We start from the raw sequence: 24,751 nt of genomic DNA, 5'->3' as shown, positions 1-24,751 counted from the left end.
GCCGCAGCAGCTGTGAGCACCTTGCGGAATGCGCGTTCGCCTACGCGCACATCAGTGGGGATGGGAAGAGCGGCGAAGGTGTCCTCGGTGAATTCCGCGAAGCCGGCCCAATTAGCTTTTTTAAAGTTACAATAGGACCGGTGATTCGCGGAAACGAAGTCGGCAGGTCTCTCAATCGAGACGATAATGGGCAAGTGGTCTGATGCAAGCGATAGCATAGGTCGCCACGTTATGCTATTTATCAGACCCGCGCTAGCTATTGTTAGGTCAGGCGAGCTGCTACAATTGCCCCCTACCCTGGTGGGGGCGTCGTCGTTCACAGTGCTGAATGTCGAGTCGTCTATCTGCTCTGCCAATTGCTGTCCCCTACGATCATTTGGCAGGCTTGAATGCCAAAGATCGTGATGCGCATTAAAGTCACCTACAACCAATCGGTTTTCACCTCTGATGAGTGCACCTAAATCAGGGTGATATCCTGCCGGGCAGCAGGTGACAGGGGGTATGTATATATTAAAGATTTCGAGCTCGGAATCGCCTGACCGGACAGCTATGCCTTGACATTCTAAGGTGCTGTCCCTGCGGTCGATTCCTTCATCGATGAGACGATACTGCACTGTGTGGTGGACTATGAACGCTAGGCCACCACCATTGTCTCGCTCGCGATCGTGTCTGTGAACGTTATAGCCATCCCTGGTGATCAGAGATGACCTAGCGTGCAACTTTGTTTCCTGGACCGCAGCTATTTTGATACTGTGCCGGCTCATAAAGTCGACTATCTCGTCGACCTTACTCGTAAGTCCGTTGCAGTTAAACTGGACAAGCTTGAAGCATCTCGGTGAGGTCAGTGTAATCCGGGGGGTGAGGGACGCGTGGGATTGTCTACGTTGGACCTGCTGCGCAATCCACTGTGTTTGTTGCGGCCTGATGGTGGTGGGCGGCCGCGCCTCCGGGGGCGGTAGTGGGTGCAGAGCTCTGCAGCAGGGGGCAACGTAGGCAGTTGTCCACTCACGGGTGGTGCGCAGGCCGGAACATCTCCGAAAATGGCACCAGCCACTGCAGGAATTGCATTGGACTGATACCAGATTCCGAGGTATTACGGTCTGACACACGGAACAGACTGTACGGGGGACCAGGAGCTGCTGGTTTGTCCCCGCACTGGGGTTGGAGCAGGAAGGGATGGGAGGGGTTGAAGGGGAGTTGTGTTGCTCCGGTAGGCTCCTCACCGTGGAGGTGTGGGTTGTGGTGGCGGTTGGTAGTGCCGGCCTATCAGGGGGAGTGGTAGCCGTGGAGGCATCAGACGCCTGTTGGCGGGAGCAACACGTGGCCACATACCGTGTGGACCATTCCGGTAACGTAGAACCGGCTGCCATGGGAATGTCCTATACTTCTGATCAGTGCTGGCATCGAGCCTAACCCTGCATCCGAACTCAGCTTCGGTTAGATGCAATTAGACGAGCGAGTGGAGTCACCTTAAGTCTTAAGGCTACAGGCTTAAGACCTGTTAAGGCCACCTTCAGACCCCCACCACACGGTATGTGACCCCATGATGCTAACGCCAACAGGTGTCTTCATCCTGCACGGGTTCTATTCGGTGGAACGTGGCGATGCTTCCCCAAAGGACCCAAAATGGAATACTTACGGTTCCTCGGAGCTAATCAGAGTAGTGTAACTCCCCCTCTCGTCACTTGTCAGTGATATTTCCAGATCAAATCCCTGAACAGAGGAGGATAAGGCAAGGGTGCTACAGGGTGAAACCTTTTCGGCCTTGCTTTCAATTTCTTCATCTCAAAGCTTCCTCGAATATCAAAGCGAGTTTTCTTGTTGAGATACGGTACACTAGACAGGGCTAGTTTACTGGGACGGCAGCCCTTGGTCGGGAAAAACCCGAGTCATTCCGGTAACGTAGAACCGGCTGCCATGGGAATGTTTTTCCCTGTTTCCTTGTTCTTATGCGCTGATGATTGTTCAATATTTGCATGTGACGTCATGGTATCTTTTCGAATGTAAAGGATCTACAACTTTCTACCATTAATTCCGCGGCGACTCTATTTACAGCTTGGACCAAACAACCAAATTAAGGACGATAAAGCAATACTGTTCTCTATACTTCTCCTCAGAGCTGGCATTGAGTGTAATTCTGGACCCGAAGTGCATTTCTGCTTTTTTAAAGACGGCTCAACCGAAATTTCACATCGGTTAGATGCAACCAGTGCAATAGGTGGTACTGCCACCTTAAGACCTGCTCAGGCTTTAAGACATACAGGGAGTGGTTCGCACGGTATGTGGCCACATGTTGCTCCCGAGATTTTGCACCCTCTGCACCCTTACGCAATGTGTTGGCGGAACCAACCAGCACCACAAATAGGACATCCACGGTTCTACCGAGCTCACTCGAGCAACGGCGCTCCCTCGTTCTGAACCCCAACCTCCTCTAACTTCCCGATCCAATCCACGTGCTAGGGCCAACCAGCAGCGCTTGGTCCCCCACACAGTCTATTACGTGTGTCACACCAGAGGAGCTCGGACCTTGACATCAGTCAAATGAAAGTTGCAATGGCTGGTGCCACTTTCCGAGATGCTCTGGCTTGCACACCATTCGAGCTTGAATACGTGACTTCGTTGCCCCCTGCTGTAGAGCTCTGCACTTGCAAGCGTCCACTGTGGCGCGGCCGACTACCCCCACCAGGCCACAACAATACGATGTACGGCCAGGCCACCGTAGACAACTCCACGCGTCCCTCACACCCCGAATCACGACTCTCATCGCGAGAAGTTTTAAGCTCCTACAACTGAACTGCAACGGACTCTTGAGTAAGATTGACGAGATAATCGATTTTATGCATCGACGTGGCATGGTAAAAGCTGCGGACCAAGTGAAAAAACTGCACATTAGTTTTGCCCTGATCAGAGAGGGCTACAAAGTGCACCGAAAATAATGCGAGCGACACAGTGGTGGATGCCTAGCGTTTATAGTCCACCAGACTGTGCAGTGTCGTGTTTTCGATGAAGGCATCGACCGCAGGGACAGCACTTTACAATGTCAAAGAATATCAGTCGGGCCAGGCGATGCCGAGTTCGAATTTTTACATTTACATTCCGCCTGTTACCTGCTGCCCTGTTGGATATCACCCTGAAATTGGTGTGCTCATCAGAAATGAAAACCGATTGGTTGTACGAGATCCAGGACAAAACGAACAGACATCTATTGGAACGGACAGTGTTTAGACAGACAATAAATGACATTCATCGGGAGACCGTCACCACCTTCCTAAGCTCCCGACCACCGAATGCCGTAATCGGAGTCCAACCACCACTTACAGCAGATGAAGAGCTCCAGCTTCCCGTTGAGACCCGCGTAACATTGGCACACTTACATTCTGGATACTATAGCAGGTTAAACTCCTACTTATTCAGAATTGACCCGGACAAACCAAACAAATGTCCTGCATGTGAAGGCACCCCGCACGCACGACACTAACCATCTTTTCATATACTCCTCAAAACCCACTCATCTAACACCCCTCTCTCTCTCTGGACCCAACCTATCGAAACAGCATGTTTCCTGGGCCTACCTTTAGATGAGTTAGATGAAGACGATCGGTGATATACACTACACTAACAGGGCTTGTATTACTGATACAACAACAACAAAAATAACAACCGAATAGTTGTAGATGATTTTAATGCGCACCACGACCTCTGACATTAAAGCCTGCTAAAAGTTTGTGGGGAATGGCTACTGGCAGATCAGATAGACGATTCAGATCAGTGAAAGACGACGCCCAGGACAGTGAGTAACTGCAGCGGCTCGTCTGACCTAACAATTACTAGCGCTGGTGTGATCAATAGCATAACCTTGCGACCTATGCTATCAGACCATTTACCCATGCCGACCTTGTTTCCGCGATTCACCGATCCTACGTTAATTTTAATAAAGCTGATTGGGCCGCCTTCGCGGAATTCACCGAGTGCAACTTGGCCGTTCTTGTAAATAACTTTGCTAAAGAAATTTTGTCGAAAAATCCTACCAGATAAAAGTTAGAAACCCCCTATAAAATAGTTGTAATGCTATAATAGGATATAATACCTGAACAATTTCCCTTGGGTGCAAAGTTAAAAAAAAAAAACAAGACTATGTATGAAAACTCGATTGTATGCAGTTCGATTCCCTGTACCCAAATATGGTGAAACCATCCTCTCCGCCCATGCATTTTTGTGCAACTGCAACAGTCTAATTATCGTAATTGTGGTATGCAAAATATTTATTTCATTAAACTTCATAAAATCAACTTTTTTTCGTCATAATTCAGATCAAATAACTGCAGTCCTCTATCAGCCATAGGCATTCGTTTTGATACAGCTGAAAGTCCTCCGCCCGACGTGTGTACGCATGCTGCTCCGATTGGCTCCACATTGTCTGATTGCCGCCACACAAATATTGACGCATATTGGGGTCCACAAGAGCGACGTTATTGCCCACGAATAATACTTGCCATACACTTGGCGGTGCTGAGCTGTACACGTTTTTAATAAATGCCGGCACAGAGCCATTGCCATTTGGATAGTTGGTCTCCAATTTGATGAAACGTTTCCAAAACGTACTATGGAATGTATACTTGTTGCCCAGCAGGCGCTCCACTTCGAAGACTGAGCGATACTTATAGGCACTGGAATACGTGCACATCAAGGTAGTTTGTGCGCATTCGCTTAGATAAGCGAAATTTCCCGTAGTGTTGCGAATACAAACAGCGCTGGCATTTTGCAGCGCCACCATAGATGCCGGCAGGAAAATACTGATTTGCTCCAAATACTTTGGTGGCAACTTGCCCATATCGCATTCGGTTAGAAGTTGTTGAACATCATTGTAGAGTAGCGAGTGAAAGTCTTTGTTCCTATTCAAAAAAGCCAAATGTGTTACTAAACGTTGGTTGGCGTTCAAACCCAAGCAATTGAGTGCCGCTGCAACACTCCTATTGCTTTCTAATAATTCCACAGCGTCAAATGCCACGTTCAAAATTTCATCGAAAATATCTTCATCCAATCGCTCCAATTGGCTGAGAACTTGGCGTACCACTGGGTAACTGGTTTCGTTATTACAGATGGAATTTGTAGCGTTATAATTGACGGGATGCAATGGCACCTCAAATAATTGTGCACTTCGCTCGATGAGATATGCACGAATTTCTAGCCCAAGTGAGCTAAATTGTTCTGAGCGGCAAATATCATGTTGAGAGAGGGTTACATTCTTCATAGCCAAATACAAATCTATAATATTTTTGGGGTCGTAGTGCAACTTATTCGCTTTCAATTTCCGCCACAACACTTTGTAGGCAATGTAATGCACTGTTCCATTTTTTGTGTTAGCCGTGAATTCATTCATAAGATATAGCGCCAATGGCCATTCGTTGTTGTCGACCGCTCGCCACAATATATTCTCTAGTTCACTTGCGCCACTCTGTCCTTTGTTGGCACTGCTAGGTTGCCTGCTATCCACTGTATCCTTAGGCATCCAATCCCGCTGAAGCAGAGTTGAATTATTGCCCAATTCTTGTTTATCTCTTTCCAACCCATTGTTGCCTTGTGCCAGCACTTGATGCAGGAACACCAGTTTGACTAATAAAAGCAGCAGTACATCCATTGCCGGGCGAAATACCTCTTTGTTAACCGTAAATAGAATACCTTCGAAAACTGCTGGTAGCTGCCGTTAAATACCTCCGCCAAGTGTAAATAAATGCGCTTTCTTATCGCGGGGAAATGCGATCTGAGATGCATTAAGCGCAAATTTACATTTAAGTGGCAAGTTTCTAAAGATCTCTCTTTAAATATTGACTTTCGAGTCGCAACATTGTTAATTAAATGCAACAATTTAACAGCCCGATGGATCAACCGGGGGTAGGCGGTGAAAGATGTAGAGCAGCGCACCGGAAATCATAGTTTGTTTTAAATGTATAAGTAGTGGAAAACTGTATATACATGCACATGTGGGTTTATCATTTCCGGTAAGCTCTATCTTATTAGATGGGCCTGTTTCTTAGCTCTTGGTTTCTCAACCAAGAAAACTGCTTACGCCCGACACCTCTTCTTTCTTCAATCTTGCCCTGCAATATGAGTTGCAACTGTTCATATTTCGGGTTTCGTAGAATATGGTCCAAATATAAAGTTTTTCTTCGTTTGACGCACTTGATTAGTTGTCTGTCGCTGTGAACTCTTCGCAGCTGTTCTTCATTAGAAACGTGGTCGGTGCATGCTATCTTGAGCAATCTCCGGAGAAGCCACATTTCAAAAGCTTCCAGGCTATTCATGTCGGAGAGTTTTATGGTCCGTTTTTCCATGCCATATAGCAGAACTGGCGGCTGCCGTGGTTGAATGGGTTGGTGCGTAAAAGGATTTCACAGAGGGAACGTAGGTTCGAATCTCGGTGAAAGGCCAAAATGAAGAAACATTTTTTTCTAATAGCGGTCGCCCATCGGCAGGCAATGGCAAACCTCCGAGTGTATTTCTGCCATGAAAAAGCTCCTCATATCTACCGTTCGGAGTCGGCTTTAAATTGTAGCGCCGTACTCGAAAAGGAGGAGAAGCTCGGCCAAACACCCCAAAAGGGTGTAAGCGCCATTTATATATATGAAGGGTTTTCCAATAACAGGTGTTATTTGTGAATGGATTGCGCTATCGAGTGATGATTAACGATTTTTTATGGCCGGAATTGGATGGTGTTGATCTGGACAACGTTTATTTTTAACAAGACGGCGCTACGTGCCACACAAGCAACGAAACCATTGATCTTTGAGAAATAAAATTCCCCCATTCTAATCTTCACGCGGATTGTTAATGGAAGAGGAAAATTAAGTTTTTATTTACTTTGAAGTTTTTTTATTGCTTATTTATTGTTTTTAGCCCAAAATTAAGTTGAAATGAAAGGCAGTCATTTCCATATTTTCGAACGACACGTCCGGCGCGAAGCGATTCCTGCAATATTGCGGCAGTTAATCAGCCATGAAAAGAGTAACAGGGTCGCTATATTGTTGTAAGTATTGAGGGCGGCGAGCCTCTGAGCCTCAGTGTAAATAAAGGGTCTTTCAAAAAATGCGTTTATATGTTTATGTGTTAATTAAAAAACATGTAAAAGTTCAGATTCTTTCTGGTTTCATTATTTTTCTTCAAAATACGGCTTTTACCGGTTATATGTGAAAAATGACATCATTTAGAGGTCCATCAAGAGCACGTCTACAGGTAACAGCCGCCAAACAGTCGATTCGTGAATGCCTAATTGTCGAGATATCGATGCTGAAGGTTGTTCTGCAATATTGTGCGATACATAACGTCCAGGTTTTGGTCTTTGGTCTGCCAGCCCTTTTCTATCCTCGAACAAATTTTTCACCAACCTTTGTATTGCCGACTCATTCGGACAATTATTTCCACTAAAACAATAACGAATTTTGCGATTCAAAATAGGCGAAAGGTTAATGAGACACCTGTTACTTTTTGGAAATCGTATTTAACGAAAATTGATTGTGTCTTCCAATGCTTTCCCCGGCTTTGGTTTTAATAAAAACTCGTTGTTTGATTGTAATTACAGTACGTTTTCAGATATATATTGTTTCAAACATAAATAATCGACATTTAAGTGGCTTAAATCAAATAATTAAACTTTTACAAGCAAAACATTTAAATGTAATTTATACTTAACATTTTTCACAATTTTTAGTTTTCGGAAATTGCTTTATTTTCTTAGTGGGAAGCCAAAGTACGCAACAAGTGTACAATACGACAAAGTTTATAAGCACTTATTTCAACTACATATCTCATATTTTTTTGTTTTTGCTTTTTGCATACTTTTAATAAAAGAATAGAAAACTTGCTGACTTAATAGGTTTTATTAATTAGAAAATATGTAAGTAGGCATGCATGTATGTATATATATATTTATATATAAAATAACAACGTGAATATTTTTTCATAAAAGTTAATAGTAATAAAATAAATAAATTTTCTTCTCTACACCGGCAATTTGGCTGGCTCAGCCATATTCTAAACATGTTTTTCTATTGCAAATCAATGCCGGTTGTAAATTTCGCTCGCTCGTAAATTACGCTTCAAATTGGTACATTTGCGTATCATTTCGTCATTTAATTTTTGCAACGTTCGTTCGTTTTGATAATTTGCATCGTATTGCAACTTTTCAAATAGAAATTTCGTCCAACTATTGTGGTGTTTGGCTTGAGCGGCGTTTCTCCTTTTCTTTTTCTTTGTCGCCACCTTTGCGGCCAAATATTCGGAACATGCCACTGCGGCGCTCCTCTTTGCTTTTGCTTCCCTTCACACCAGATGCGGAAGAAATGGACTGAGCTTCACTTTCGCTGGAACTTTCCGCAGACACGCGGGAGAAACTTATAGAGTCTGGCTGCAGAGAGACTGGACGATTGCCATCGAAACGTGATGTGCCCCAACCTAAGAAAATAAACGTGAATCGAAACTGAAATTAATACACTGAAAGTTGCATATTCCATTTTGTAGTTCGAATCGGTTAATAAGATAAAACAAGCAAATACGGATAAATCAAATAATAGCGCATGCATTAAAAGCCAAGAGAAAGTAGACAAGGAAATGCAGAAAAGGATGCGCAGCCTTTTCGAGTCACTACGGCTACCAGATAATTAGCATATTAATTAATAGTTAACTTTAACCAAAACCATATTTACTTTGAAGACTGTTGCGTAGATAAGAACGGCTAAGTTTCACCGACTTAAGTGCTGGTCCTTAATTACAAATGTATAAGACATGCAATAAACAACAACAGAGAAGTAGTATACTCGCACATGCGTAGCGAATTGACAGCGAATACATTTTTGAAAATTAACTAATATACAAAAACTTAGATTTTACAATAATTATATTTCTAACCTAAAATGCTTTCGAAAAAACGGTTACTAATCTTAAAATATGTGCAATTTAAAAAAATTTTAGCTTTAGAATGAATCGAACAATTATTTTTTAAGGAAGCAAGAACCAACCCGAAATACTCAAATTTTGAGGTTATCTTATTTTAATTCTATCAGTAAAAAGTAGTAGCCGAATGGGATGGTGCGTGATTCCATTCGGAATTCACAGAGAGAAAGTTGGTTCGAATCTCGGTGAAAGCAAAATTAATAAAAAAAATTGTCTAATAGCGGTCGCCCCTCGGCAGGCAATGGCAAACCTCCGAGTGTATTTCTGCCATGAAAAAGCTCCTCATAAAAATATCTGCCGTTCGGAGTCGGCTTGAAACTGTAGGTCCCTCCATTAGTGGAACAACATTAAGACGCACACCACAAATAGGAGGAGGAGCTCGGCCAAACAAAAGGGGTGTACGCGCCAATTATATATATATATATATGTATATAAAGTAGTGTCCAAGTTGGAGTGGAAAAGAGCAAAATGTGAACGGCGCATTTTTCCTGTATTTTGAAAAAAGATTTATAATTGGAACAGACAGTGATTGTTTCAGTGTCTGATGTTATTTCTTAATGCAAATGGCGTCGTACGTCAATCATATTTGACACTAGGTCACTAGTGGACAGCTGGAGTCTATGAGTATAAATAGACAAGCAATGGCGCGCTTAGAGGTAAAAATAAAGCTTCCCATCATTCAAAATATGTTTTTTCATTTATTTTTATTTTGTTTTATTTACGGGCCACCGTAGCCGAATAGTGGCGCAAAATTAATCAGCCTACAGATTTATACTTTCTGCAAATGGCGTCGCACGCCAATTATATTTAACCCTTGGACACTATGGAGCGCACAAAGATCAAAATACAGATTTCCATTCCTTTTGTTTCGTAAAAATGTTATTCAAAAACAAAAATGGACGATTTATTTTGTGCCACCTTCTACTTCAGCACGACGAATATTTAAGTGATCCAGTGCACATACCGGTATTTTGATAATCTAGGCGGCCAAAAGTCAATTTTGTAAAATGTATTAATTGATTTTAATAATGAATAAAATAGAAAGATAACACAATAGAGTATTCACTCCACCCCCTCTCGCGCTTTTTCGTCGCGTGCGCTACCGGCGTATTGGCAGTCAAAAGTTCATTGCTTATCACACTACACATATCTCGATCGGCGTTCGGCAAGCAACAGATCTTCAAAAAAGTAAAATTAACTTATTTAAAGTTATATGTCTCGTTTTAATGATGGAAATTGAAGCTTCAGGTATGTTTTTTCCAAATTTAATAAATATTTTATAGATTTTGTTCATTAATAACGTAATTTATTGAATTCCGTACAAGGAGAAATAGTGCATTTTTTACACATATTTTTTTATTTGTTAAGCTGAAAGTTATACTTCCGAGTCCGTCCAAGCTTGAATTTTTTTTCGGATTGTGTACATATGCTTTGGGATGTAGAATAAAGTAGCATTAACCGCAGAAAACCGCAGATTAATTAATTGTGGAATTTCAAAAGTATCATGGAACAGTTTTTTTAAAAGCGTTTTCTATACTTGTTATTTTTTGCTTTGTTTAAGGTTCCCAAGGCACTTCAGGGGTTCGAATTGTGACTCGAAAATACCTATTCGACCGCATGCAAGCTCAGAATTTACCAAATTTGGACGAAAAATTAAACCGTTTACAACAGGAGCTTTTGTCAAGTGAAAAATACTCTGACGAACAGATATCAGCTCCTAAGCACAATTTTTCACATTTTAAACCACAAATCAAGAAAAAGTGGCTACAAGTACATAAAAATGAAGATGTTTTCCCATCAAAGTACAAGTGTTGGTTGGAAGGAGGTTTTGAATTAACTGTTGCAGCAATACCGAAACGATGTGGCCGTCCTCAGAAACATTTCAGTGACTCAGGTGAAAGATCTAAAAGACGCAAAACTGCAGAACTCAGATCTACAGTAAAGGACAAAAACTTGAGCATGCTGCTTCAGTAGAGTTAATCAAAAGTGGAAAGAGAGATGCTTCTAAAGTATTAAAAGACATTCAAAACTCTCCGATACGCGCGATATAATGCAAAAAGGTATTTTCAAACACTAGGAAAAAAGAAATCCACTCTTTATCACCAATGCAAGCATTGAAAATGATGATTGATGCTGATCTAACAAGTGCTCAGTACGAAGTTATAAGGAACACATGCAAAAAAATTTTTCCCTGCTACACACTTATTCAAAAAGCAAAAAATGAATTGTATCCGCCTACTGAATCTATCAGAATTACATGCACTAGTGCCGAATGTGATTTACAGCCCTTGGTCGATGTTACAGTGAAACGCTTATTAACTTATTTGGAAGTAGTTCTTTCAGCCCTTAAAGAACAAGAAAGATTGTCCCTGAAACTTATTTGTAAATGGGGATGCGATGGCTCGCAGCAGTGACAGTTTAAACAAAAACAAGAAAGTGATACTGATTGTGATTCAAATATCTTCCAGACCTGTTTTGTTCCATAATGTATTTTATTTGACACCTTCTGTGAAACTTGGCATTTGATAATAAATAATTAAAACATTAATAATGATTTCTATTTTATATAATTTAACCTATAAATACCCAAAAAAAAATTCATTTTCTATTTATTCTAGTACAAAATGGTTGTATCTTTAAAGATACCACGGTCATTTAAGGGTTAATAATATAATAGTTCAATAAACAAAGTCCATTGTCTAAATGATGATGAATAAAAGTATTTAAGACTATAAAAAACGTTAAAATAGTTTTGGCCACCTAGATTATCTAAATACCGGTATGTGCGGTGGTCTGAGTGGCACACCGACAGAAAATCCTGAGTTCGATCCTTAAGTAGGTAGAAGTGGCAGTCGGGCTCTAAACCAACTCACTTAGACCGTTGCCGATCCATTGTGATCCCATCCCTAAGGTTATCAGTATAATTCAAGAACGATGAACCAAAGTATCATTTATGCCACTAGGATGCCACGCAGAACAATGACAGAGAAGACGTCTGCTAGACTCTTCCTCCTCTTCATTCTTGCAGCTTCTGCAATAGTCGAAATGAGGTACATTAAATTTTTGAGCGCCTTTGAGCGCCAGAAGTCCCATTGTAGCCAGATTATCAACCCATCTCGTGTTGACTGAAGTGACACTGCTACTTGCACCACGCATTTTGTAGGTCGAGAGGGGTACACCTACAATTGCCATACCAAGAGAGAGGCGAGTGGTAGTGCACTCTCTCGCTAATTTGTCTGCCTTACAATTCCCTGGTATGTCACTATGCTCTAGTATCCATATCAAGTGGATACCGAAATATTCCGCCAACTAGTTAAGAGACGTCCGGCATTTGCGAGCAATGATGGAATTAATGACAACCTCACCAGGAGATTTAATCGCCACTTGGCTATCAGAACGAATAAAGATTTCTCTAAAGGTACCTACATTTTTGCTTAACCTCATTAATGGCGAGAATTTCAGTCTGAAATACGCTACAGTGATTAGGTAGACGAGCCCAAAAGCAAATTTTTGACTTCTTACAGTAGCCACCGAAACCAACTTTATAGTCAAGCTTTGAGCCATCAGTAAAGTGCCGCTAGCAGTTTTTACGACCAGGTATATTATCAATCTTTTCACGTCTAGCTAGAATTCTTTGACAGTACTAAATAACCTACTAAAATATGGTTCATCCAAACAAAAATTATCTAGTCAGGATTAGTTGGATCCAGACGAGTGTCCAACACATAAAGCTCGCTATTAGTTGCGGTAAGCCGAACAGCAATGTTACCTGCATTCCGTTTACCAACCAATTCTCGGGGAGGTAGGAAGAAAAGAGTATTCTGAGTATCAGAGGGTGTAGTTCCAAGAGTGCTACTGATACATACTTATATAACGTTGAACCTTCTGAAGCCTAATCATAGTCTTATCGAGAGCTGACCACCAGATTATAGTTCCGTAAAGTAGGATAGGTCTGATAATGGCGTCCTATTGTCGTTTGCATTAGAATAGAGCTACAGCACTTTTCTTATTCTGTGCTCCACAGTCATGTTCCAATTTAGTTTCTTGTCGTGAATTAGATCCAAATATTTGGCGCTATCTCCTACTTTTAGTCTTATACCATTCAATGTTGGCTTCACACATTGTGGAGTTCGATCTTTACTATGAACATAAAACCAGAGTATAATTTTGCCATGAGAAAGCTTCTCATAGAAAAGGATACGTCGGATACGCCATATCCTCTCCCCACATGCACGACAAAATCAAGAACTACCCAATGAACTGAATTTACACAGACAAGAAGGGTTGGACAACAGTGCGTATATATTATATATCTATAGTAGACAAGCTCTATCTATACATATGGACAAAAAAATGTCGAAACTTGATATTTTATACAGCAAAATTGTAGTAGTTCATTAAAATTTTTAAATTTTCATAACAGTTCCCAAGCTTGTAAGAAAATTAGTGCGAAGTTGGGAAACTATGTAAGAAATTATTCCATATTCGAATTTGTCTTCTTGTATCGGTTACCTTTGCGATTGAAAATGTTAGTATAAATGACATACAAAGTAAAAATAAAATATGTAGAATCTATAAAGTCAAAAATAGCGGCAAGTAACCAAATATCTTTGCGTTATCTAACTAATTAAGATGCAGTTAAATGTGTAAGCAGGCATAGCGGGTTTAAGTGCAGGTGTATGAATAATGGGTAGGTTATGGCTAACCGGTTCCATCGTTATTGCTCAAGCCCATGTAACTTGGATTATTTATGGAGTTGTTATCGGTAGTAAAATGCCACACAGTGCGACTAGTCGTCGTAGATGATGTTGTTGTTGTTGTTGATGTGGCCGTTGTTGGCGACCCAGTGTTGTTCGTATGTAACATGTGTTTACCATTGTTGTTGTTATTGTTGTTAACGTTGGTGTTGCTGTTACTACCGCCACTCGAATTCGAGCTGGTCGAAATTGTCGTGTGTATAGTGCGCTTGGCGGCCTTAACGGTCGGCGGACTGCCGATACCGCTCGACTCCACCTCTATGAACTTGCGCGAGGGGTCCATGCGTCCACTTGCAACGGGTGTGCGCGATATTAGGTGCTGTTGAGTGCGCATGTAGTTGCCTTGTGACGAGTGCAGTTCCGGTTGTTGTTGTTGCTGCTGCTGCTGCTGCTGGTGGTGGTGATGCGGATGCTGCATTGCTGCCGCGTTTAAAGCATTTATACGCTGTTGAATTTGCGGATGGTGCGAATGGGTACTTCCCACAGGTGGCATAGTTGTAGGCAAAGGTGGAGGATTTTCTAATTTACGTTTGTTGGGGTGGATTGATCAAGAATGAACATATGAATGATTTGGTTTACACATACTTTAAATGAAAGCTAATATTCTAACAACTATGGACTTTATTCATATCTCTTGATATGTACAAGGACACGGGGGTTTGTGTTTAACAGAAGGGAACGTGTTTTGGGACAGGAAATCAATTCAAATCTACATTTCGCATGTACCTGATTGTCTGGCCTCACTATTGCGTTTAAGCACAACATTGTCGTCATTTGAACCGTTTTGGAAGCCGGAAATGCCTGCGGGTAAAGTAGAGGATTGCAATCGCGAAGAGCTGCCGCCGTAATTAGCTTCACTCAAATCTGTTCAAATACGATTTATTACAGGAATATAATGCACAATTAAAAGTTACAGCAAAATGTTACCATTGCTGGAGTTGTTGCGATTTCTCAGTACTACTAGATTCTCGGTACTTTGACGGTGTGGCACTGGTGGTGGTGCACCTCTGGGTGGTATTGGTGGCTTCTGCTCAAAACCATATGATGCCGTAGGTGAGGATGGTGATGTCTGCTGGAACATTTTCCAAATTAAGATTAAACTGTTTTATTCATCCGCAAAATAGTAGCGCTTACCCTTTGTTGCTGTTGTTGCAACTGCTGCTGTTGCATTTGTTTTTGCAGGAAATTCATTTGTGGCGTCGCGGAGCTTGCCGACATGCCGCTGTTGATCGAGTCGTTGCGTGAGATGGCACGTCTTTGCGAGTCCGGTGACGATGTTCGCGAGCTTACCGGCGATTCTATCTGACTACTGGCAATTTTAATATCTGGGAAACTGTTCGACTGTTGCTGTAAATACAAAAACATATGAATATAGTAGTATCTGCGTTTCCGATCTTACACACAGTTGTATATGTATATGTATGCATGTGTATACGTACCTTCATTGATTCGTCGTAACTCAGCAGTTGTAGATTTGGTGGCAGACTAGCATGGAAAGATATCTTACGCACCCAGTCGTTCATTATTTCCAATGACGGCGCTTCGAACAGGAATTCGGATCCATCGGGCAACTTCAACCTGAATACGTACTTCTTCTTGGTGTAGTCTTCGGCACGCTCACATTTGGCGCCGAGAATATTGACTGGTGCATTCGCTGTTTTCTGTTGTAGGAAATCATTTTCATCCTTGAAGAAGCACAAGAGTTGGCCACACAGCACTGTATGGAATTGTTTCCAGGATCTCACTGGTGCCTTCTTACCACCCGATTGCAAGCCATGTTTACGTTCCAGCATTCCCTGTATTTCGACAGGTGGTAGATCGAATCCTTCACCTTTCTGATTCTTGCGGAACGATTGAGCACGACGACGTGTGGTGAATGATGGTGTGCGCTTTGGTGGCTTCTGTTGTACCTTCATACTTTCGGCACGCTTCACATTTGTGTCCGAGCCGCGACGTAAGCGATCACCGAACATGCCACTGGAGCTGCTTTTCTGCAATGAATACTGATCCTCGTCGAAGGGTGAACGCAATGGCGATGTGACAGAAACGGCCGGTGATTGTGGTGCATTGTTGGTGTTCACAGTGACCATGGGCGTCGAGAAGATAGGTGTCTTTTCTTGTGCAGCAGCATTTTGGCGGTTTTCTAATTGCTTTTCGGCGCGTCTTCGCTCATCGTTGAGTCGTTGCAATTCTTTCTGCTTCAGCATCTCTAGACGCTCCTTCTCCAAGCGTTCTTTCTCTTTCTGTTTTGCTAATTTCTCGCTTTCGACTTGTTTGCGGAATCGCTGTTCGAGCAATGTAATGCGCTTGATGGCTTGGAACTTCTCCTCCTGCGCGGCGACGGTCTTTTCGAAATCTTGATGACGGCGCAATAAGTCTTCAACTTGTGGTATCGAATCACCCAGCTTGGCATCTTTTAATAGGGGCTCGCGACTTATTATCCAGTTCTCGAGGATCTCTGCGTCCTTAAGAAAGATTTGTGTATCCAAGTTAAGTTCGTAAATTTCTTTGCGTTGTTGCAGCGTATTTTTCAAAAGTTCGTGTCGTTGCTGCAGTACCTGAATCTTCTCTTCAATTTCATGCGCCAGGAAATGCTTTTCGTTAATTAATTTCTTCCCATTTGCAGTGAAGTTAGCGAAGGTCTCATCTCGCGCATGTATTTCAGCGTGGTGTTCTTTCACACTTGCCAACAGCGATTCTGCGCCCGCAACTGTTGTCGCCAGATCTGGCGCTGTAATCTTAGCCAGCATTTCGTTGATCCAGGCAATTAAGTCGCGATACTCATCAAAGTAGGACTGTAAATGCTCTGCCTGTTGCAATTTTTCTTTGCGTGCATTCGTCTTCTCCATCAGGTCGGTCCATGCCTCCACAGTCTCATCGCGTTTCACTTCGATGTGCTCCCTTGCGTCGGGATAGATTTCTCCTAATTTTGTTGCCTCAATAAGCACTGTATCCACCTGTTCCTTGATTGCGACAAGTTCGCCTTCAAAAACTGAGTGTTTGCGGCTCAAAGCTTGGATGCTCTCCAAATCCTGCCCGTAATCCTCAGATATAAGTGAAGCCTCCTTCTCGTTGATCAAGGAAATCGTTTCATCGGCCACGCGATCGTAGACATGTACTTGCTTTGCACCAGCCAGTGCATCCTGACGTGCATTGACTAGATCCTTCAGCTCTTCCCATAACTGTTTGGTCTCACCGCGTTTGGTTTTAATTGAATTACGGTAAGGATTGTTTTCTTTTATAAGTTCATCACCATGCTCTAAACAAGCTTGGACGCGTCCTTCGTTAGCATTTAGATTAGATACGAAAGACTCGAACGCCAAAATTAATTGTTCAACATGCTCAACGTCCTCTCCATAATCCTCGGACGCGGTGACTGCCATCTGATCTCCAATCCATTCATGCAAATCTTCCACCTCACGCAAGTACTCGAACAATTTCTTGCATTCGGTTAAACGCACTTCACGGTCTTTAGCCAATCGCAACAATTCTTCGTATTGTTTAGTCACTGTATCATTCTTTGTGGAGATATTATCACTATCGAAGTGATTACGTTCAACAAGGCCGGTGGCAAGTTTGTTGACCTTCTCTATCGAACTCTTAAACGCGATCAGCTCACGTTGCAAAACTTCGAGCTTCTTTTGATGTGATTGCACTGAGGTCTCATCACGACCGTAGTCGCTGGAAGCAAGTATTGGTCGTTTTTCGCGTATCCATGCTTCTGCTTCGTTCGCCTCCACATAAAACATTTGACTCTCCACCGCATCCAAAAGTCGCAATCTGCGTATACTGGCGACGTCTCGAAGATTTACTAGTTTCTTTTGTAGCAAGTCGCATTTGTATTGCACCTGTTCACTAGCGAAATGGTCGTCGCGTATCATCTGTTGCCCACGCTGTATCAGCGCCTTAATTAGTGGTTCTTGAGAGATAATCTCAGCCTCAAGTCCCTGATGTTTCTTTTGAAGTACTTGCACAGCTATTAGGCTACTGCCCAAATCTTGAGAATTGGCTATTGCCTCCTTTTCGGTTAACCATTGCAGTTCATCTTCAGCATCTCGAAGAAATTGTTGAAGACTCAAAGAATCTTCGAGATTTTCGCGGCGTATAGTAATGGGTTCATGCATTGTACGATAGCGCTTGATTGTTGCCATAGCGCGCTCGTGAATTTCCTCTTTAAGGAAATGATCGGCTTGGAAGAATTTTTCATCGGTTTGTTTGATTTGATCAGCCAGGTCGTTATGGTGGGCTACATCGGCTTCAAGGCGCTCATGTTTCTTAATTAAATGATTTACTGTGGCCAAATCTTTGCCGTAATCTTCACTCGACAAATGCGACTCAACTTCGTCCATCCAGTTATTGAACTCGTCCAGGCTGCGATTGAATGCTTGCGCTTCGTACGCTTGATTGAGTTTTTCTTTTTTTTCTTTAGATGCTGCTTTCAGTTTGTTCCAATCACTTTCAAGCATCTTCAGCTGCTGGGCTATTTCCTCCTTCGCAAAGTGTTCGTCCTTGATGAGGCGTTCCCCTTCATTTATTACGTCGTTAACACGCGATGCATTTGTCAACAATTCACTGTCGAATGTGGTGTGCTTCTGTATTTTGCTTTGCAAATTGTTCGGTTCGCGGTAGTTTTCGTCTAGCGCAACTTGCATCTTTTGCACCAGCCAACGATCGATTTCGTATAAGCTACGGAGAAACTCGTGCAGTTGTAGTGATTGTATCAGCTTTTGCTTACGTTCCCGTGCCAACCCGTTTAGCTTCTCTTTTCGTCGCAGCACATAATTCAATTTCTCTGTTATGACATCTGCATCTTTCGGCTCACCCTCCAAAATGCTTTTGGCGAACTTCTGCAGTTCCGTTACGTTGTCTGAGTCCAACAATTTTTCAAATGCGTCGTGCTTTTTAATCAGACGTTCCACGGCGGGATATGAATCACCTAGGTCATCATTGTTTAGGAAGGCTTCTTTGTTAGCCAACCAGATTTCCACTTGCTCCACCTGAGCCTTGAACAAATGCAGTTGATGTGCTTCGGTCAAATCTCTGGCTCGTTCATTCCATGCCTCGTGCAATGTGCTATGTAAATCCTCAAGTATCGTCAAGTACTGTTTGACGTTTGCTGGTTTCTTCATACCGCTGAGTGTTTCTCCATGTGCCTTTAAGTCATTAAATGCCTTATCGCGTCCGTCAATTTCCACTTTGCGTTCTTGGTGTAACTCTAATTGCGTCTCGCAATCGCTTATTGTCATCGGCGCTTGTGCGGCTTTCATTTTCTTTATCATATCGTTCACCCAGAGCTCCAACTCCTTTATGTCAGATACGAATTTATGCACCAGATAAGCATCATTGAGAATAGCGCGTCGTTTAATTGATAAATCTTGTAGATTTTGCCATGATGTACGCAGCTCGTCAATTTTCTGCTCAATGTCTTTGACACGATCGGGATAACGCTTCAGTAGAGTCTGCGCAACTAGTTCGTGCTCGCCGATCTTCTGTTTCACCGCCGACATATCGCGCTCCAGTGCATCCTCTCGACGAATAAGAGTTTCAACGGCTGCTAAATCTCGACCAGTATCATCGGAACTCATGGCCAGTGCTTTTTCGGCAATACGATCTGCTGTATCGTCGACATCGCGGTTGAAAACGTGAATTTCATTGGCTTCGCCAAGAAGAGCCCTATAGGCGCTTAGTGCTCCTTGGAGGTCACGCCATTTGCTGTTAAAGTCGCGACGTCGTTTATCAATACGCTTAGTTTCTGCTGGTACTTCACCTTGACTAATAAGCTTATCAGCTAAGTTATTGATGTGCTTCACTCGTTGATCATCGACCCGCATATCTGAATCTACATCATCCAATTTGCGTTCCAGAGCATTGCAGTGCTCCAAATCCCGACCGGTGTCACTAGCTTGAATCATCATTTCTTTGTCCCGAATCCAGGCGGAAATCTTGTCTAGCTGATTATTGAACTCCAATATGTCTTGAGCTTCTTCGAGACCTCGTCCCCGGTTGTCCAACTCCTCGAGTAGGTTCTTCCAGGCGACCACGACTCGTTCCACTGCTTGTTTGATTTCCAGCGAAGATTCGTGTTGTTTCGTCAAAAGAATCATGCCAGTTTCCTGTATTTCTTGTATTCGACCTTGATTGGCAGCAACTTCGGCTTGGAAGGCCTGGTGTTTTTGGAGTTTCTTTATCTTCTCATCTAGATTGGACACTTCAGCGTAACTGGCTGCATCAGCTTCAAGTTTCTTCTCCTTTTCATTTATCCACGATTCAGCTTCGGCGCAATCACGTACGAATTGGGCGTACAAGAGCGCGTCTTCCAATTTGTATCGACGTACTGCGCAAAGGTCTTTTACTTTTTGTCGGCGCGCTAAAACACCTTGTAGGATGGTTTGAATATTTGCGCTATCGTAATGGCGTTGCTCAATAAGTTTGCGGCCATGCTCCTGCAACAAGGCCACTTTTTCTTCCTGCGTCTGAATGAGACGTTCGAATTCATCGTGCTTCTTTATCTGGTTCTGAACGTCTTCGACGGTTTGACCAAAATCGGAACTGCTGAGCGCTGCCTGTTGGGAACTAGAAAGATTGTCGATCTGCTTCGCATCGCGTAAGAAACAGAACAAATCAATTTTCTGCTCCAACATTATCTTCTTCTTGTTCCACGCCGCATGCAACTTCTGACGTTCGTCCAACATAGCGGCGCACTTTTCCTCTACTTCTGCGGCAGCATAATGGCCAGTTTGCACCATAGAATCGCTCAATTCATTCAAGTAACGGAATTTATCTTCTCGTGCCTCAATTTCACCATATATAGCATCATGCTGAATCTTCAACGCTGTAGCACCAGCAGCATCGCTGACATGCTCTTCAGCCTGGAGAGCAGCACGTAGATTGGACGACCAAGACATAATGTCACGCACATCTGTTAAGAAGGATTGTAGATCCGAACTAGCGGCTAATCGATCGCTGCGAGCTCCTGAGCGCTCTTTCAAATCATTCCAAGCTGCCACAACCTTGTCTTGTTGTTGAGCTATGGCAGCAGCGTTCGAGGGATATTTTGCTTGAAGACGAACAGAATCTTCAACCAAAACCTGTAGTTGCGCTTCCAAAGCGACGAGGTCATTTTCGAAACCTTCATGCTTTCGTAAAAGTGCCAAAGCTGAGTTCAAGTCTTTGCCCAGCTCCGAGGAGAGTGCTGCATTTTTGTCTTGAATACGGAAAAGTGCCTCGGCAACATCGCGATGGAAACGATGAATTTCACCCGCAGCATGCAACTTTTGCTCCCGTTGATTTAGTAATTTCAGCAGATTATCCCAAGATTCCCTACAACGAAATATAAGCATAGTTGGATAATTTATTTATTCACATACATATGCATTATACTAAATTTTTACTCACCTTAGTTGTTCCTGGCGCTTCTCAACATCTGTAGCGTATGGACTCTCGGTGTCGATAAGTTTCTTGGCCAATACTTCACACTGGTTCACACGATCAGAACCTATTTCAACACGATGTTTTAGGTCGTCAAACTTGTTTTGAAGCAGCTGAAGATGTTCATAGTCTTGTCCATAGTCCTCGGATGATGCTGCTTGTTCTTGCTCCCTAATCCATTGCTCTACCTCATCGGATTCCAAGAAGTATTCGTGCATATAGAGGCTCTCCATTAGACGCATTTGGCGTTGTGAAGCTAACTTATGCAGTGACTTTAACATTTTGTCGATAAGTTGTTGTTTCGCAGTAAGAATTTTACTGTCCGGATGTCCGGCGGCTACCATGGCGGCACAATTGTGCCCCATTTCGGTAACAATACCAGAGTACGTGTCCAGCTCCAGTTCGATTGTCTTGTGTTTGGTCAGCAATTTAGCGGCTGAATCGCGATCGCGCCCATACTCAGTGGAGCGCAGTGCATTGCTTCTCTCACCCAACCATGATTCAATCTCCCCGGCGTCGGACAAGTACTGCTGCGCCTTCAGTGACATCTCCAGCTTCTTACCGCGATCACTTGAGTTACTCTCTAAGTCTGCCCAGGCATCTTCTAACTTTGCACACAATGCCTTTACGTTCTCTTTTTCAGGGTGACTTTGTGCAATCAGCCTTTGTCCTGATTGCAAAGCTTTGTTGATCATGGGCTGATGCCCTTTAATTTCGGCTTCGAGTTTTTTATGTTTCTTCGAAAGAGTCTGTGCTTGGTGCAGATTTTGTCCTAATTCCTTAGACTTAGCTGCTGGCATGTGATCATTGATCCACTGGAATTCGGCGTCCAATTCAAAGACGAATTTGTGGTAGTTCAAGCTCTCTTCAAGTTCTTCACGACGCTTCTGTACTGGTCCGCGCAATAATTTAAAGCGATTTTGAACATCCTTTGTTTCGTCTTTGATATGGACTGCATTAAAATGACCTTCATGGGCCATCTCGTCTCCAGTACTAACCAGTTCGACGATCTTATGCTCCCATACCGTTATCTCGGACTCGAGTAACTGATGTTTGTTGATCAAATCCTTACAGCTACGTAAATCGCTACCAACGTCCCTACTTTTCAAGGCAGCATCTAATTCGGCCACTTTCTGTTTAGCATCATCAATAGCACGGTTGTGTTCACGCTGTGACACGGCTTGCTCCAACTTGCGTCCCTTATCTTCTGAGAGCAATAATAAGTCTTTCCACTTTTGATTCAAATCGACCATTCTACTCTCCACTGCAGTCACACGATTATTTGCGGCTATCAGTGCCTTTCCGTCCTTATTTATGTTGCGCAATTGACCTTCATTTGCTCTTAATTCACGCTCGAAAGCTTTGTGCTTCTGCAGCTTACGTGGCAGGTTGGTAAGATCACGATAACTTTCATCGCCGGCGATCTTGGTTTTGTCGCTCAACCACACGGCAAGGTCGTCAGCCTCAGCAGCGAATTTGTGGTAGTCTTTCGAGGCTTGAAGTGAACGCCTGCGCTCAAAGGCACGATCTTCCACCGCTTTCCTCTTGCCCAAAACTTGGTTGCGTCTATCATCGATGCTGGAAAAATGCACGAAAAATTATTTTTATAAAGTTAACCAATATTTGTTCTATGTATAGAGTTGGTATAGTTACTATTTTTTATCGTAGTGGTCGTTGGCAATCAATTTGTCGGCATTGTCAGAAAAACCTTTGAGAATTTTATCCTGAGCCATTAGGCTCTTCTCAAAATCAAGATGTCTCTTCAGTATAGCTTCCACTTCATCGAGAGAATTCTAGAATGAAATTGAATAAGGTAATCTATTTATAGGAATTTTCGTGTGCATTTAGCCGTCAACTTACACCCAAATTATTGTATTCGAGAAAAGCTTCATGACTTTTTGTGGTTGCATCGATTTTGTCTGCTTCTCTATTAAATATTTGTAGTTCAACGCATTGTTGTAACCATTTCTGTTTCTCCACCCAACCGCGGTGTATAGCATCTTGTTCGGCCTTTAGACGATCAATGATTTTTACGGTCTCTTCCATATTTGGTTTTCCATCGGACAGTTGCTTTCCTAAATTAATGACCTCAACAAATTCATTGTCATGAGCCTTGATATCGTCGCCTAAATCGTTGTGTTTCTTCAGTAGGTTGTTGGCCGTTTCAACGTCACGTGCTGACTCATCGGCATTCAACTGATCTTTTACGGAATCGATCCACGCGAGCAACGTTTTTGCACTAAACGACAAAGGAGTTAAACAACAAAAATTAATCAAAACAAGTAAGAATGGCTAATACCTGTTGTTGAAAATTTGTTGACCAACTGCGCTCTCAATGCGCGCCCGCAACTCACTGCCTTTGCCATGGACCTGCTTCCACATATCCAACACCTCCTGTTGTCGCGCCGTTACATTATTTCGTTCCGCAGGATATGCATTCTTTACTCTGGAAATATAATTAGATTAGATTTAGGGCTGAGGGTTTCGTATATGTAAAGAACTTACGAATTTCCCAGATAGTTGACACGATTCACTTTCTCCTCCACAGGCGCTAGCTCACGTTCCAAATTCTGGTGTCGTCGCTGCAACGCTTGCACCGTCTTCAAATCTGGACTAATTACAGCCGTATCCAGCTGGATCATCTTCTCGTTCATCCAAACCTTAGCCTCATCACATGTACGATTGAAGAGATCCACACTTGATGCTCCTTCTAAACTCTTTTCACGTTGCGCTTTTGCGTTATTCAGGCGTTGCCAGATTTGATGTATCTGTCGTTGACGTGCAATTATTTTGTCCAGTTGGGAATGCCCTTGGCGGCGGAAGTTATCAACAGCACCATCGATTTCCTCAATGCGCTTCGAGGCCGCCGATAAGTCAGTAAGGAATTTTTCGAACTTTCGTTTTGCATTCTCCACACCTTCACCATCGTCCGAATTAATTATGCGCTCTTTTTCTTTCATCCATTTCTCAAAATCGTCACACTCCCGATAAAACCCGAAAAGATGTATAGAGTCTTCGAGTAGCGCATGACGTTTCTGTGCGGTATCCTGTAATTCATCGTAGGTGCTGTTTATACGTTTTTGCCGCTTCTCTACACTATCGGCATTCTCGTTAATACTGTTCGAGGAAACGCGTCGCTTGATTAGTGGTTTTGGAGGCGCTGCAATTGGTTTGATACGCTTGACTGGTACGACTTGACGCACCAAGATAGTCTTTTTCACCTTCTGCAATGTTTTGACCTTTTCTGCTTTCGGCACAATGCACGCCACCGGGCGAGGATCAATTTCACGCACATAATTGGCCGGAACAAAGCCTTCCAAGCCATTTTCTTTACGTACACACCACCAATCGTCGTTGGTTTTCGACTTCAGCAGCATCACCTCACTCTTATCCATTTTCATGCCTTGACCCTCGAATGGAAACATTGAACGGACGTGTGGCAATAATTTCATTTCCGTAACTTTCTTATGTTCCAGCTTCTCTACCCACTCATCCTCCCACACCTCTTTTGGCACAAGGCGGGTCTCGTTAACCCATTCTTCCTGTTCAATTTCGGGCATTTCTGGCTCAGCAGCTGAAAGCTAAACCCAAACAAACCAAATAATCAACAATTTTAGTAC

At 42.9% G+C, this 24,751-nt stretch overlaps 2 protein-coding genes across 22 annotated transcripts in view; both read right to left on the bottom strand.

The window, feature by feature from the left end:
* Window positions 1-4,236: 4,236 nt before the first annotated feature.
* On the bottom strand, window positions 4,237-5,696 carry LOC128860131 (uncharacterized). The gene has a single exon (XM_054097406.1). It carries the CDS (start codon window positions 5,636-5,638, stop codon window positions 4,307-4,309), a length of 1,332 nt encoding a protein of 443 aa, XP_053953381.1. The 5' UTR covers window positions 5,639-5,696; the 3' UTR covers window positions 4,237-4,306.
* A 1,835-nt stretch (window positions 5,697-7,531) lies between these two features.
* The window catches only part of LOC128861185 (spectrin beta chain, non-erythrocytic 5), a 109,954-nt gene continuing 92,734 nt past the window's right edge, over window positions 7,532-24,751 (bottom strand). For 18 of the 21 annotated variants that reach the window (XM_054099131.1, XM_054099124.1, XM_054099132.1 and 15 more), the window contains 11 exons: window positions 23,637-24,712; window positions 23,431-23,577; window positions 22,992-23,370; window positions 22,785-22,924; window positions 21,099-22,709; window positions 15,143-21,023; window positions 14,838-15,050; window positions 14,631-14,775; window positions 14,430-14,567; window positions 13,821-14,222; window positions 7,532-8,448 (listed from right to left, as the gene is read on the bottom strand). In XM_054099131.1, the coding sequence (XP_053955106.1) occupies window positions 8,201-8,448; window positions 13,821-14,222; window positions 14,430-14,567; window positions 14,631-14,775; window positions 14,838-15,050; window positions 15,143-21,023; window positions 21,099-22,709; window positions 22,785-22,924; window positions 22,992-23,370; window positions 23,431-23,577; window positions 23,637-24,712 (10,380 nt within the window). In that variant the 3' untranslated portion in view covers window positions 7,532-8,200. The remainder of the gene's footprint in view (window positions 8,449-13,820; window positions 14,223-14,429; window positions 14,568-14,630; window positions 14,776-14,837; window positions 15,051-15,142; window positions 21,024-21,098; window positions 22,710-22,784; window positions 22,925-22,991; window positions 23,371-23,430; window positions 23,578-23,636; window positions 24,713-24,751) is intronic. The other 3 variants (XM_054099119.1, XM_054099138.1, XM_054099139.1) reach the window with 3 other exon arrangements.

The sequence above is a fragment of the Anastrepha ludens genome, chromosome 4, assembly GCF_028408465.1.
Source record: "Anastrepha ludens isolate Willacy chromosome 4, idAnaLude1.1, whole genome shotgun sequence".
In the NCBI taxonomy this organism is placed as follows: Eukaryota; Metazoa; Arthropoda; class Insecta; order Diptera; family Tephritidae; genus Anastrepha; species Anastrepha ludens.
This window is presented reverse-complemented; position numbering and strand designations above follow the sequence as displayed.

Coding starts and splice junctions, on each gene's coding strand:
- LOC128860131 (XM_054097406.1), bottom strand. CDS start 5,638: ATGGATGTACTGCTGCTTTTATTAGTCAAACTGGTGTTCCTGCATCAA.